The sequence below is a fragment of the Dufourea novaeangliae genome, unplaced genomic scaffold (assembly GCF_001272555.1).
Source record: "Dufourea novaeangliae isolate 0120121106 unplaced genomic scaffold, ASM127255v1 scaffold60, whole genome shotgun sequence".
NCBI classification, from domain to species: domain Eukaryota; kingdom Metazoa; phylum Arthropoda; class Insecta; order Hymenoptera; family Halictidae; genus Dufourea; species Dufourea novaeangliae.
In genome coordinates, this window is record NW_015373935.1 from 1685339 (window position 1) to 1699963 (window position 14625).

The following is a 14625-nucleotide window of genomic DNA, read 5'->3' on the forward strand; positions in this document are numbered from 1 at the left end:
TATATACGCGTTCCGGGGCTGAGCAAGGGCGGAAGGAGGCCAGGGGTAGAGTATGGAGCGCATGGAATCGCTATCGGCGGCCATTCATCAATCCGGGGAATCAATACGCTGGAATTAATGAAAGCGCCGCGCGAACAGCGAGCTAGCGGCCGGAATGTTAATCGCGATCGTCCCGCGTCCGACCCATTCTCGTGTACAGCAAACTCCCAAGGGCCCCACCTCCACCCGAACCCTTCAACCTGCCACCCTGCCCCACACCCCCTCTCGATCCCTTGTACATCCGCCCCCGCGTCCCTTCCCACACTCTCTACCATCACCAACACGACCACCGTGCTGCCCACAATACCGTCGCACCCGTACATTCTATTCCCTCGTTCCGAACCCGTCTTTTTTTTGTTTACTTTTATCGCCGTCCACGGTGATAGGCGTTCCCCTATTTCTCGTGGAATTTTTTGTTTGCGAAAGGCTATGATATTAATACTTGCGTTACAATTGCGATAATTGAAATTGCGGATGAATTTAACAGTACGGTATATAGTCTTCGGTGCGAAAGAGACTTTAAGGATAAAAGTGGGATTTCGTGGGTCATTGTGCCAATCGGTGCTGAAGTCGAAGGATTGAAATGTAGAATATTTGGCTCCTCTACCGTTAAGGCTCTGGACAAGCCAAAATTATCAGAGGGTGAAATAGGACAGACACTACGGTGGTATAACATTTTTCATAGTGAATGAAGGGAAACTGGAGATTGATTGAAGTTTCTTCGAAATATCTTAAAGTCATCGCTACCTATAGGGGGACGGTTTCAGGGCCAATTTACTGGGCATTATCCCTTCCAACTGTCCTCTGTTCCGTTGAGTAGTATGAAACAATCGGTACACAGACGCGTGCTCCCCGATGCACTGCTACGTAAAGTCAGGCTGCTAACTTTTCAGACCATGTTGTCGTACGCAGCGCAGTCGGTATAGAAGGTACCCAGCTGCGATCGGTAGATCGGGTACGAAAGGTTCGATGCTGCCGGTAAGAGACCGACGCGACTTTAGGGTCTCAAGATTCACACAATGATGAATTTTTCCGTACATATTAAACACAGTATTTTATAACCATTATTAACGCTACGTATTTCGAATTGATCTATAGTTAAATCTCATAATAAAGATTACACTTTTCTGTTCTCTCTTTGACTCTAACGCAACTTACAAATTGTGCATACGTGTTCCTAGTACTTGCTTTGGTCAGAAGCAGGAGAGACAAATAGACTCGTGTGTTTCTAGTTACGCACTAACGAGACGCGCGGAACTCCCGGCGCTGGGTATAACGAAAAAAAAAAATTAGTAGGTCGGGGAGAATCCCGGCGAAGCGTTCAGTAGCCATGCTGCTGAATGGATGGGAATTTTTCCAAATTTAACGATCGTTTAGCCCGCCCACACAGAAGGCCTAAAGCAAGGTTCGGCGTCTGGGCGATGGCCGACACCGTGACGAGCACGTGTGTACCTCGCCTTCTGTCACTCACAGAGTCAAACTCGGTTCTGTTCATTCAGTTCGTCGGGCTAGGATCAGCAAAGGAGAACTTTTGCTGGTATCCGCGCGAAGCTTCGACGCTCCGACCCTCCGTGAACCGCATGGATACACCGAACGTTTGAAACACGAGATTGTTGCTTGATTTTTGTCGTTGAAATTATTATTGACCGTTGCGTCGTTAAACAAGTTGGTGACCAAAGTTGTGTTTCTCGTGTTCACAGGTGCGGCACAACTTCGTTAGCAGGGTGGACAGAGGAACGGAACGTGTCTGGAGCGGCTTGGCGCTTTGAACGAAGGTACCACACCGAAGAAGACGTAGAACACTGATTACCATCTTTCCCCCACCCCCCTCCCCCCCTCGTGTACAAGTTAAACCTCACCCATCCCCGCAAGCCAGAAGGCTTGATAACTCACGGTTCTGTAGTGCTCCAGTTTCTGGTTCTTTCTTTCTGATTCAGTGAGACCAGTGTGATAACAAGAGAATAGCAAAGAGAATTCAATGATACAATAGTGATTCGAGGTGATGGTGGTGTGATAAAGAGAAGAAAAAAAGTGTGTACGCGCGTGTCGCCCGAAAGTGTGTGAGAAGAGAGGAGTTGCGCGAAGAAGAAAAAACCGAAAGCCAAGGAGAATCAAGGAAGTGATATATTATATGTATAAATAGAATTTATATACATATATATATACATATTTAAGAAAAGACAGATATAGACAGAGACAAAGGAGAGAAGAAAACGGTTCGATTATCCGGAGACAGAGGACAACAGTAAGTAACCGACAAAAAAAACGGGCTACGGATCAAGGATTTAAAAAGAAAAAAACGGAGAGCACGCAACAAGACCGAGGTGGCACTAGCAGGTGGGACAGGTGGGACAGTAGCATGAGTTCGTACTTCGCGAATTCGTATATCCCGGACCTGCGTAATGGCGGGGTGGAACACCCGCATCAGCATCAGCAGCACTACGGTGCCGCCGTCCAGGTGCCCCAGCAAACGCAGTCGGGTCAGCAGCAGTCTCAGCAAGCCGGGGATCCATGCGATCCGAGTCTCCTACGGCAAGCAGTGCCTGGCCACCACTATGGAGCAACGGGCAGCCAGCAGGACATGCCTTATCCGAGGTTCCCGCCGTACAATCGGATGGACATGCGGAACGCGACCTATTATCAGCATCAGCAGGAGCACGGGAACATCGACGGCATGGGAGGTTACAGGTCGACGTCCCCGAGCCCCGGTATGGGGCACATGGGGCACACGCCGACCCCAAACGGACATCCGGCAACTCCTATTGTCTACGCGAGTTGCAAGCTTCAAGCGGCCGCGGTCGATCATCAGGGTAGCGTGCTCGATGGACCGGACAGCCCGCCGCTGGTCGAGCCCCAGATGCATCATCAGATGCACACGCAGCATCCTCACATGCAGCCGCAGCAGGCTCAGCATCAGCAGCCGCCGCAGCAGCAGCACCAACATCTACAGGCGCAGCAGCAGCACATGATGTACCAACAGCAACAGCAGCCACAAGCGGCGACGCAACAGACCCAAGCCGGCATGCATCCGCAGCAACAGCAGCAAGCACAGCAACACCAAGGGGTGGTCACGTCGCCGCTTAGTCAGCAACAACAGGGCGCTCCTCAAGGCGCGGCTAGTGCCAACCTGCCGAGTCCGCTTTATCCGTGGATGAGAAGTCAATTCGGTAAGCTTCGATGGAATCTCTCATCTTTTTGTTTTTTTTTTTTTTTAGATACGAAAAGATGTATGTGTCCCATTTTCGTCTAGGTGAAACTTAGCGAGGAATAGAATTCTTGAGGACCATTAGAAATCGACGGTTTCAAAAAGACCAATTGGAAATGATTATCGACACGAGCTAATAGGGCCATTTAGATGAGGCTATAACCGAAAACCGGTTTTCTCTTCCCACGGGGATTAATTTAATTGAATTCGAAACGAAGTAACCTAATATCTGTTATCTCCGTAAATGTTACCGGCGATATCACCAATCGCCGTTAAGTGAGTTATCAAAACAGAATATTTACATAAATTCAGAAGATATAGAAAGTAAAGCGGCGGTACAAGATGAGAGGAAGCAATCGAATGAATTTTCCATTAACATTCAGGTTCCACCCGGAAGATATCCAATTTGCATAGTAAAAAATCCTCGTATCATCGGGATAAGAAATATAAAAAAAGAAAAAAATGGGGAAGAGGAATTTTGTATTCGCGAGCATAGATACGTCGTGGGTACACGTGATGCGGTTCTCGAAAATAGGCTCAAGGCTTCCGCCGCGTGACCAAAAGGTTTCGGTAGAAAGCAAGGTTTCTCGAGAGGACGCCAGGTAGCCGGAGCCGCTTTCAGATTTATGCAACAGTAGGTAAAACTAGACCACATTTGTACGGTTCGCAAGCTAAGATTGGCATAATGTCTCCAGTTTCTAGGTATACCGACGTCCGGAGTTATTTATTGCCCTGACCTTTTAGCCCGGTAGTTTCACCACACGTACAACCGTGGTGTAGGCCCCCCCATAAAAGTTCTCTTGCTGGCCGAGTCCGCCGTTGGCTCCACACGTTGGCAGAGCCTCGGCTGCTCATCCACTTTTATTCCCATGATAACATGGTCGGTTGTTTCCGTTCGTTGTTAAACTAGTTCACTTGTTTTCACCTTCGCGTGTATCCAGAATTTCGTGGTACATACGTCATCTGTCGTCGTGTGAAAACAAATTTAATTCAAGGAGACCAGAGCGTCGATGGGTTACACTTCCAGCAAGTCGTTAAATCCTTTTGATTGTTATTAACTTGGACGCAACACTCAAGGACACTGGTAGGCCACCTGCTTCTTGAAATACGACGGGGTTATACGATGGAAAAGGTTCACCGAAATGTTCTCGAGAGGCCCGTCACTGTAAAGAATCGCGGAGGGGTAATTCTAGTGTAACGAGTTGGAAATTTATGACGGCAATAACGAAGTGATAATGGCCGTCCCCCCTTAACTCGGAGGTATCTGTCCCGGGTTAGGTAAGAGCACAGGTTTCAGCACCCCGCTGCGTTTGCTTTTATTTTCTTCCGCTTCCTCCTCGTGCCCCAAAGCCGAAGAAATAGCTGGAAAAGGTTAGATTCGATGTTGCGAACGTTTGGCGATCCTCTTGCGTTGGTACTACCCTTCAGTTGTACGATGAACTTCGAGGTGACAAGTGGTACTCGCGTCTCTAAATCGAAATAAAGTCACATACAAGTGTAGCCATATGTTTTGTTGACTCCGTAAAGTTGTGCATTCAAGAAACTGTGTATTTTCCACATAAGTTAATTTACAATATTTCTCTTTCGTAAATTTTTCGAACTAAAGCATGCGAGCCGTGTAACCAATAAGGTAGTCATTTAGAGAACGGGAATGATTCACCTTATATCTTGTTGCTTTTGTTTAAATAACGAGTTCTCTCAAGACCATCTCTCGGTCTGACTTGGAAGCTACAGCCAGGCTCCCTGATTCGTCGATAAAAGGTCTGGTTCGTACTTTCCTGCCAGTCAAAGGAAGAAAGAGGATCGAGTGCCTGAATCTGCTCACAGATGTCGGCACACTGAGGTCTTTTCTCGCATCATCAAACAACGTACGTGTATATCCCTGTGGTTGAGCCGAATGTATCGATTTTTCTCAGATTCATGACCCTCCATATAGAGATGTAAACTAAGAAAATTCCTTTTTTTTGTACCCAACGTTTTCAATCTTCTTAATACTCATATCTAATAGGGAATCTCCAGCAATTCAAGATCAATAAATTTCCTGATACAGTTTCTTGCCTCTAGGTCGTATAATTTACACCTTTGTATCTCTGCTAGAACAGCCGAAATAGGTGTAATCGAACCAACTATTCAGTTCCAGTTAACATCCACTCGACCTGTCGTCGATATTCGTTCGATTCTCGCGATTTCCTTGGACAATTCGCCGACGTGTTCACTCGTTTAGGAGTGTGTCTATACTGTCTATTAGTTCGCGGCTCGATCCCATTACCCTTACAGGGGCTACCAATCATGATAAACTTCATATCAATTTATCTGCCTATCCATTTCAGGCCGTGGTTGCCCCGCTTCTTTCCACGTTGCAAAACACCAGCTGAGCTAAGCGCGCTATAAGCAGGACTTCCCATGAATAATGCATGGCTCAATTTTATAGATGCAGGTGCTCCCCGGGGGCATTTGCCCGGTGAAACCCGCCGAGATTCCCTGGCACCTTTTGCGGGACATTTGCGTTACACAGGTTAGGAAATTCCGGCATAGTTGGCTTGGCCCGCGAAACGTCTCGGCATTTCGAGTGCGCATCGGTTGTGGTCGTTTACTGCCGTACGTCACGAAACGCTGCTCCTCGTGAACGTGAGCTGCCTCTAATGTCGTGAGACCTGCTCTGCCGGCTCCACGGATCCGCCATTATCGGCGCCGACGGTTTTGCGTTAAATGGCCACTTGTCCGGTCACGTGACATTTGTCGATTTGAGTTTTATGGGTTCGTTTGGTGTCTCTACTGGCAATCGAATTGTCACTGTATTTGTCGTCGGTGGAGTTTCTCGTCTAGTGTTCTTAACTGGTTCTTTAAAATTAGCTTTTAAGAACAATTCCAGTAATTATAAAAATAACGCTCGTTACGAGAATTGATAACCACCATCTGCGAACAGGAATCCATGCGAATCGCCTACACTTCTAACGGGAATATTCGCATTAGCACAATTTATATGTTCGTATCAAACACTATCAGTTGCACTATCGCGGAAGATTAATGTTTCCGGATACGAATCATGTCCCCGTGGAAAATAATTCAACGGAAAGAACACGATTCGAGTTTCGCGGATGCACCGACACTTACCTTTGTTGCATTTTTGTTCTCCGATGTAATTGTTCCTTGTCATTTGTATCTTGCGTTCACGATCGACACTAACACTCGGTTTCTTAGCATTCTTTGTTTTAATCGATCCGCCAAGCAGATTTATTTTTACTTCGGTATGAATGAATCCCGGAGACGCGTCTCCATCGCCAGTGAGCCTTCCAGAGCCGTGATCAAGCTAATTAGTTTGATAGAGGGAAGCGCCAAAATTATCTCTCACGCCGACGTAACTTGTAGCTTCGTCCAACGGTAATTACGAAGTAAAAAAGAAGAACCTCAAGACGAGGCATACGTTATCTCGCATGCGCATATCATCCGACGCGCATTATCGTAGGAAAAAGTGCAATATTTCTCGTAGCCAGGATGCATGAAACGCCATCGCGCATTAACATGAAAAGCAAAGCCCACGGTGAGCTAATAATTCAAACATGTTCGGACACCATGACGCGACGGTACAGAAAATTCTTCCTGATTCTAGATAGATAGACGTTGACGAGCCGAATCGTTCGCGATCTTTTCATTTTCGGGGAACGAAATTAAATTACATCGATTCCTAAGGATGCTCTCTCCTCCATGTGCTCGTTGATATCGAATCGTTCGATCCACAATCACGACCGGTAGGAAGAGAGAACCCATCGACACCGGCGATGCTTTTAATGTGCAAGATAATTGCGATCCTCTTGCCCGAAAAGATTTATGATATCGAGTTCCCCCAACCCGTCCTCTCTTCCCCTCCACTTCTCCGGCAAATAAGCATGCGCCGTTGCAGTTACATAGGTGTGAGGCTTCCGTTATTGCCGTACACGTGTACGTGCACCAGCGCCGCGGTTTCTTATGTGAATCCTGGGTGCACGAACACGAATCCTCGACGGATATATACGCTGAGAGAACGAACGCGGCAAAAACAGCGCGTTACCACTGAATTAATCGCGCGAATATCTACGTAAATGGCCAATAACCCGTGGCACGTAATGAGGAATTAAAGGTGGGCCTCCTCGCTGCTGCGCCCAGCCTGCTATACTTTCCTCCCCCTTCCCCCCCTTTTTTTCTTCGCCATACCTCGATTAATTGGGGGAACGGATTTATGGAGTGGATACCATTCGCTGGATGAACGAACTTCACGTGTCTTGTATCACGTGGGCGGGTTTATTTGCCAAAAAGAACTCGTTATTACCGTGGGCCTATCTGGATTTCGCTTCTGCAGGTTGGACTCATTTGTTCTGCTGGGCATCGAAACGACCGGCACTTCTCTCGTTATGAATTCCTATGGTTCTTCGTGTTGTAAGCTCCGTTTGGTGCTTAGTTGCTGAATACATTGACAACCCATTCAAAAGTTTATCAAAACTCTTAAGAACCGAGCTAGTATTACACCAAACTATGAACTTATACAGTCAATAGTGTATCAATCAGTAATAGCCATAGTATCAGTTACAATAGTAAAAGTTAGTAACAAGTCAGCAATTAGTATTTAGAATAATATACGTAAACTCTTTAATCCAATCGTGCGATCGCTGAAATGCATCCCGTTCGATACCTGGAACCTTCGTCTCCGGCCAAAAATGCCCAGATGCCATGCGGCGGACAGGAACAATTTTAACCCCACGGGCGAATTAGCCGGGGTCGCGGGGATCAAGATTCTCATCTCGAAATGCGTTTCGTTCTAGTCTGCATTGCCAGACACGAGATTGGTGTCCGTAACGATGGCGGCCTCGTGAGATATTCAAAAAGAGGATGGAGCCCAGAGGGCCAGGGAAAGGAGGAGCGTCGAGGAAACGGACGTGAGAGCGAACGAGAGAAACCGAAACTGTGCTCTGGGGGAGGAGGCGGAGGAGGGTGAGAAGGAGAAAGAGAGGAAGTCGACAGTGGGGAGGGCGTAGGGACGGGATGACGATGATGGATCGGTCCACAGAAATCCTATGTCCGTTTGCTTTTTGGGCCGCCGCCATGAACTCCCGAGACAACCATGGAGGATACGGGGCGGATGGGATATGGGTTTCTGCTAGACCCGTGCATATAAATTAAACCTCGAAATTGGGGGAAATTGGAGTGAAAGTGAGAAGACTGAGAGGGAGTTCGTTAGGTGAACAGATTAGGCGTTTCCGAGAGCATCTAGATAAACAAGAAAAGAACGCTTGAAACACGATTGCTGAGAAAGTTCAGCTCAGGGTAAAATAAGTGATGGATATGGGTGCAAATGCGTTCATTATGGCCAGTTTCCTGGCACTTGAGCATATTGACTTAGATCCACGATCATATTTGATTTCTACGTTATCTTGCTCGTTTCCTCCGAATTTTCATCATCTGGCAAGTACACACATACGTACGCGTCGGTAAGACGTGTTCTACGGCCAATTAGCAATTGCAGACGGTCATTTCTCACAGAGATCCTCCTACATGTCGAAACAAGCAGGTGTAAATGAAAAGGGACGATCGCGGATAAAGTAGGACATCGGATAAGCCAACTGATATCTCCTATACAAATGCATATGTCGTGCCGGGCCATTCTCGCCGCTCATTATCTCAACCTTCCGGCGCTCCTCTGGGCGGCTTTCAGACTCCGTCTCCCTTGTTCGGGTTGTCTGCCCGTCTGGCCGAAAGACAAAAAAAAAAGAAGGTGAAGGAGAAGAGAGGAAGGCCTCCTATCAGATATTCTCTGGTCTCCTTGGGGGCTTCTAAGTCCCCTCTATGAGTGTCGGTCCGCTTGACGTTCTTCTTACTCCGCGTTTTCTTGGCGGCGACTTCTGTTGAATTCCTTTTTCTGTCGTCCTCTACGGGTTCGGCCCAGGTGGCTGTTCCACGCTTAGGACATATCCACTTCGGCGTACTATATGTATATATATATATATATATATATATATATATATATATATATATATATATACATATATATATATATACCTATATACAGTTCCCACGACGAGAATAATTGTGGCCAGCTGCTAGTTTACCGGGAACCGAACGAGAAAGACGTTGTTCCAATTGGTTCAATGACTCTGGTCCATTCGCCGTGTCGCATTCTTCATAAGTTTCCGAGTGTGCTCGCATACCAACGGGCCTCCGGAGCCGGATCATCATTTTTTTTCGATCCGAAGATTCAGGAAGTTCGCAAAGTCCGGTATGCGACCCCCGTTTTACAAGAACGCATAAACAACCGACGAAATTCCTGAACGAAGGTTATCTTGTCGGCGTGGCGCGACCTCTACGCGGAGGGGCCCTACGGTCTCTCTCCGGTTCGTGGTTTCGAGCAAAAACCGAGGGGTCCTTCGTGGCGAAGAAAGTTCAACGAAAACAACGTGACGTAAAGCAGCCTAGGACGGAAATACAAAAAGCAAGACGGATAGCCAAGCTTAAAATATATGGTGGCTCAGACGGATGCGGACGGGGAACTGGAGGAAGTTCGATCACGTGTTCGGGATTAAAGGGATGCCAACCGAAATGTTTCGACGTATACTCGATTCGACGTTATTCCGTTAGACCGGGGACTTCGCGCGCTTGGATCTTTATGCGGACAGGTGTTAAAATTATCGTCTTCTTTGTTCGTGACAACAGTACCGTAGGACGGAGTCCCCCATCAGAAACACCTGAATCCCCGAAATATCCATTCGCAGACGTTCTCCAAGGCGGGTTCACCCGGATTCCTCGCGATTAATCTGAACCTCTGTCAGCAGCATCTCCCGGTCATATAATCCCCGAGACCAGGGCCCTGTGTGGGCCAGAAAGACGGCAGGGGGAGGGCGGGCGATAAAATTAATGGGATATCTAGGGTATCTAATCGAAGAGCATTTTCAAGGCCTGGCCTTAAGGTGCCCACGTAAAGCTTAGCTTAATTGGGCAGCGAGCGGTGGCCGCGCCTTATTAGCGGGTTACAACATCCGGGGCCTAGGCTGTTCTCATCTGAAAAGTCCTGCGTGTGTATCCTGCGGCGGGTCTCGAAAGACCAGTCTCGGCTGGCGGAGAAGCGGAGCAACTAGCCTATAATAAGCCGTACGGTTGTGTACGTTCTGTTCTGTTCCGTTCCTTCATGCTGCGCCAGTGAAGGCAGACCCATAAATCTCTCGGGCATACTCCAGGGGACATTTGATCCTTGCGTAACCCAACGCCGTTAATTTATTGCCCCGCGTTTAAAGTCACCTCCGTCCGCGAGCGAGAGCAGCGGTAACACTGGCATCAGAACGCCGGTTCAACTTTAACACGCCCTGCATATTTCCCGCCGATCGATCCTTCGAACGGAAGAAGATGAGAAAAAAAAGGGAAACAAGTTGATCCCCCTCTCTAGGCTGCAACGTTCCCAAAAAGGCGCTTTATTTTTCTGGGACGATTGCCGAAACACGCAGACTGTCGCCACCAACTACATCGGCGACGTTATTTCAGCTGTCCCCGGACGTTTCCTCGCGTCTTTGGTTAGCGGTCAACGGAACACAAAATCTCTCACATCCCCTTGCCTAGCTGCGCCTGTGTTTCCCACGACGTGTTCGCACGATGAAAACACCATTAAATTCTTTCCTGCCCGTGAGCCTGCACGCGCTCCGGTGATTAATTTGCCGGAGATCACGCGCGCGGATAACGCTTTCGCACCGTCTCAAGGACCCTCGTGCGCCTAGGATCTAAACTAATATTGCTCCCTCGGTATTCGCGCCGCGGCGCCTTGCTTTGGTAGAAAAAAAAACGACGTTAATACATTCCTGTTGACTTGCAGTGAACTTTCATTCGAGCAAGCTGAATTCTTGCACGTTATACTTGACACTTCGGCACGTTTGACAACGGATTGCTCACTGATATGGCACTATTCTGGTTCAATTATGCTCTTCACTTAGTCACTTGTTCACTATACGTACGCACCATTTCACTATTGCCACGAGGACTTCACTAATAGACTTAATTCCTTGATAAGTCTAAGTTTCTTGTTTTTCAATGAACTCGAAGTCCCCTTCAATCCCTGGCTCGCGTTCTCCGTATCCATATAATCGCATGCGATCATTTTCCGCGGGTTTCGCTATTATGGTCGCCTTATCGAGCGGAGAACTCCCCCTTAATTGAGCTCGCATGCTTGCGTTAGCGAGACAAAAAAAAAACGTTGATTGTCGAATGTCTAATTCTGCGGGCAAGCGAGGTTAATCAAGATTCGTGTCGCGCCAATGGAATCGATCGACTTCGAGTAAGAACGCTGCATATTTAAACGGGGAGGATATTGCCAATATTCTTCGGCTACCTTGTTATTAGGATAATAGTCACTCAAGGGGGAGTTATCGTGGAAGGTACATTCTTAAACGCCCGAGGTGTCCGGACGATATACCTCTGTCGACGATTTAGTACAGATTCAGTCTCGGGAAAATTTATCGAGTTCCCTTATCTCGTATTACTTTAGAAATTGGAACACTTTTATGGTTCATCCGTTGTCTGAACAATTAAACAAGCCTATGGTCTAAAACTGGTACGTTCTTCCGATATTATCTTCGTTCTCCGTATGACAAACGAACTTTAATAAGTAGCAGTCGCGTTTACCAGTACCGGGAATCAGTCAATGACTGCTTTTAAGACGCCATCTTTATCACGAACCCCTTTTGACCAGGTCGCCTGGCAGTTACTTGGATGATTCGGAGCCACGACTCGCTGTTTCCAGCCTTATGGTACACGATACATACGTAAATCCGTCGTTTGTAAATCCTTTATAATCAGGTAATAAGGCTGTTATCGATAAAGAGGCATAAACTAATCGGTGCATGGTGGCTGGAGCGTGGCTCGTGGCCGTTTCATTATTCCGTGAACGCTTTGATGATCTTCTGGGTCAGAATGTAGACCATCTCTTCAAGAGGCACCTTCATTAACTGTCTGACGAATGAACATTAATAAGTCGCGTTTCCAAGTGGAAGCTCGCGCGAGAGTCGTCAGTCCCTTTGATGAACCTCGGGGATCTATGTTTATCTCGAGTATCCTTTGATTGGCTGACGCGAAGACTAGCTGTGTCGGAAACATGGTGGACCTATTTTGGTTTTGATCGATCGCACTTTGTAACTCGAAACGACGCACGCTTATAGAACAATCAACATTCTAAGAAGCTCTAATAAACTTCCAAAAAGGTTTAACATTCAGTTGGTTATTTATTTCAATGTGTGGTACAATCAAAGACTAGACAAAAATTCTACAATTCTTACGGAGAAGCAAATATCTGTTAATACGCTCGCTGCCATGTTTAACCCTTTAACGCCCAGACTTTTAAACCGTTATTTAATTATCAGCCTGATATACAATAAACATTGTATGTTGTTATTTTGAAGTCGAAAATATCGATATTAAACAGACCTATCTTTTTTTGTTTATTTTCGGAAGCCATACTTGAATTTCTCAACAGAAAACGTGGAAATCTACTTTACATCAGTGAAACTACGAATTCTTGCTGACAAAACTTACATACTAACCGGTGACAGAATTTGACACACTTCTAAAATGAATGTTGTACCAGTGTAACACTGGGCGTTAAAGGGTTAACAAATAAATAAAGTACCATATACATATTTAACATGTAGAAAATGGAGGACCGAGTAAACGGTCAGTAGAAGCTGGCCGAATCGTTAAAACTTATAAGTAAAGATGCTAGAAGATTGGTATGTTGTTAATTTGAGACTGTAGCCCGAGGGAGGAGGGTACAAGAGGGCATCTTCCCAGAGTTTCTCTCTCTCTCTCTTCCTCAGACCACCGTCTCTTCGTCCGTTCGAGCGACGCGGAACCCTCCAAGAATTCTCTCCCTCTCTCTCGCCGGAGGAGAGTCGCCATCCGTCTTCATCGGCCGACAGCACGACGGGCGGCGTTTGCCTCGAATGCTCACCAAGGAGTTTTCTTCTTCTTATCCTCCTCCTTCTCTTCCTCCACCTCCAACTCCGTTCTCTTGCCGCGCATCCCTTCTGCCCTCCTCCCCCCGTCCTTTCTTTTTTCCCTCCCTCGTATACCACGCTGAAATATTCTCGTTTTGCCCTCTTGTGCTCGTGTGGCAAGAGCTCTAACCTAACCCTTTCGAGATTATGCTCGGCCGAGACACGAGAGACTGCTCACGCATACTCGCGTATCTGGCCAGCTGGTTGTCTCTCTTTCTGTTTCTCTCTGTCCGCTAGCCAGGCTTCTTCTCCGTTTCCCTTGCACCCTCGCCCGAGCCACAATTAATATTCTTGTTCGGGATTCGTGTACCGCCACACCGAGCGCAGATCATGTCACGGATATCTGTAAGGTATCTATCATACGCGGAACTGCGCCTACGAAGCCTGGCCTTCGAGGCTTTTTCTTCGCCGGACAGGGCATTTTTGTTTTCGACCGACCCCCATGTAAAAACATCACCGCGTGCCGAAGCAGGTTGCCACGGCGTTCATTAAATATCCCGGATAGCGGGTTAAACTGCTCGCCTCGAGAAAGCGGCTAACGAAGCGGCCACTTCTGGCCCTCCTTATTGCTTTCGATATTTCGGTGGAAAATGGACTGCGGATGAATTGGAAACGGAAAGACGTATGAACAGTTTCTTGACAATTTCAAATAGAATTGCCTCTATTTGGTGTTGTGGATTTTGGGATATTGGGTCGGGGTATGTTGGGACGGGATGTGGTTGCAACAATGGTTGAGGGTCTTATGTTGGAGGTACCTTTTTGAAGGTTCTTTCGAAATGATAGAATACAACTCTTGATTGCTATTAATGAGCGTAATATCAAATGGTACATCTAAGTGAAACTTCAAAGTCAAATATAACAGAGTACCAAAGTGAAGCTACCATGTTCATCTTTTATAAAGATTCCTTAGGGTTGTTAAATTTTCTAACGTGGAACCTTGATCTATTCTAAATTGCATGTAACTTCAACTTACAAAAAAACAATCTGTAAAAACGCAAAACTAACGAGTACCATTGGTTCTCCGTGTTTCAGAGAGGAAACGAGGACGGCAAACGTACACCCGATACCAAACCCTAGAGCTGGAGAAGGAGTTCCACTTCAACAGATACCTAACCAGGCGGCGACGCATCGAAATCGCGCACGCGTTGTGCCTGACGGAACGGCAAATAAAAATCTGGTTCCAAAACAGACGGATGAAGTGGAAGAAGGAGAACAAGACGAAGGGCGAGCCAGGCTCGGGCGACGGCGACACCGAGATCTCGCCGCAAACGTCGCCGCAGGGTTGAGAGAGCCCCGGAGGAGTGGAACTTCCAAAGAGGTCTCATCTCTCTCAGGGTCGTTAATACCTTGTTTCCAGCACTACCTCCTCCCCCCACCCCC

General features: G+C 47.1%; 1 protein-coding gene across 1 annotated transcript; it reads left to right on the plus strand.

Moving 5' to 3' along the window:
• The first annotated feature begins 2236 nt into the window (after window positions 1-2236).
• LOC107185345 (homeotic protein antennapedia-like) lies at window positions 2237-14535 on the plus strand. Its single transcript, XM_015573010.1, has 2 exons — window positions 2237-3206; window positions 14278-14535. The coding sequence occupies exons 1-2, from the start codon at window positions 2399-2401 to the stop codon at window positions 14529-14531; spliced, it is 1062 nt and encodes a 353-aa protein (XP_015428496.1). The 5' UTR covers window positions 2237-2398; the 3' UTR covers window positions 14532-14535.
• The last annotated feature ends 90 nt before the right edge of the window (window positions 14536-14625 follow it).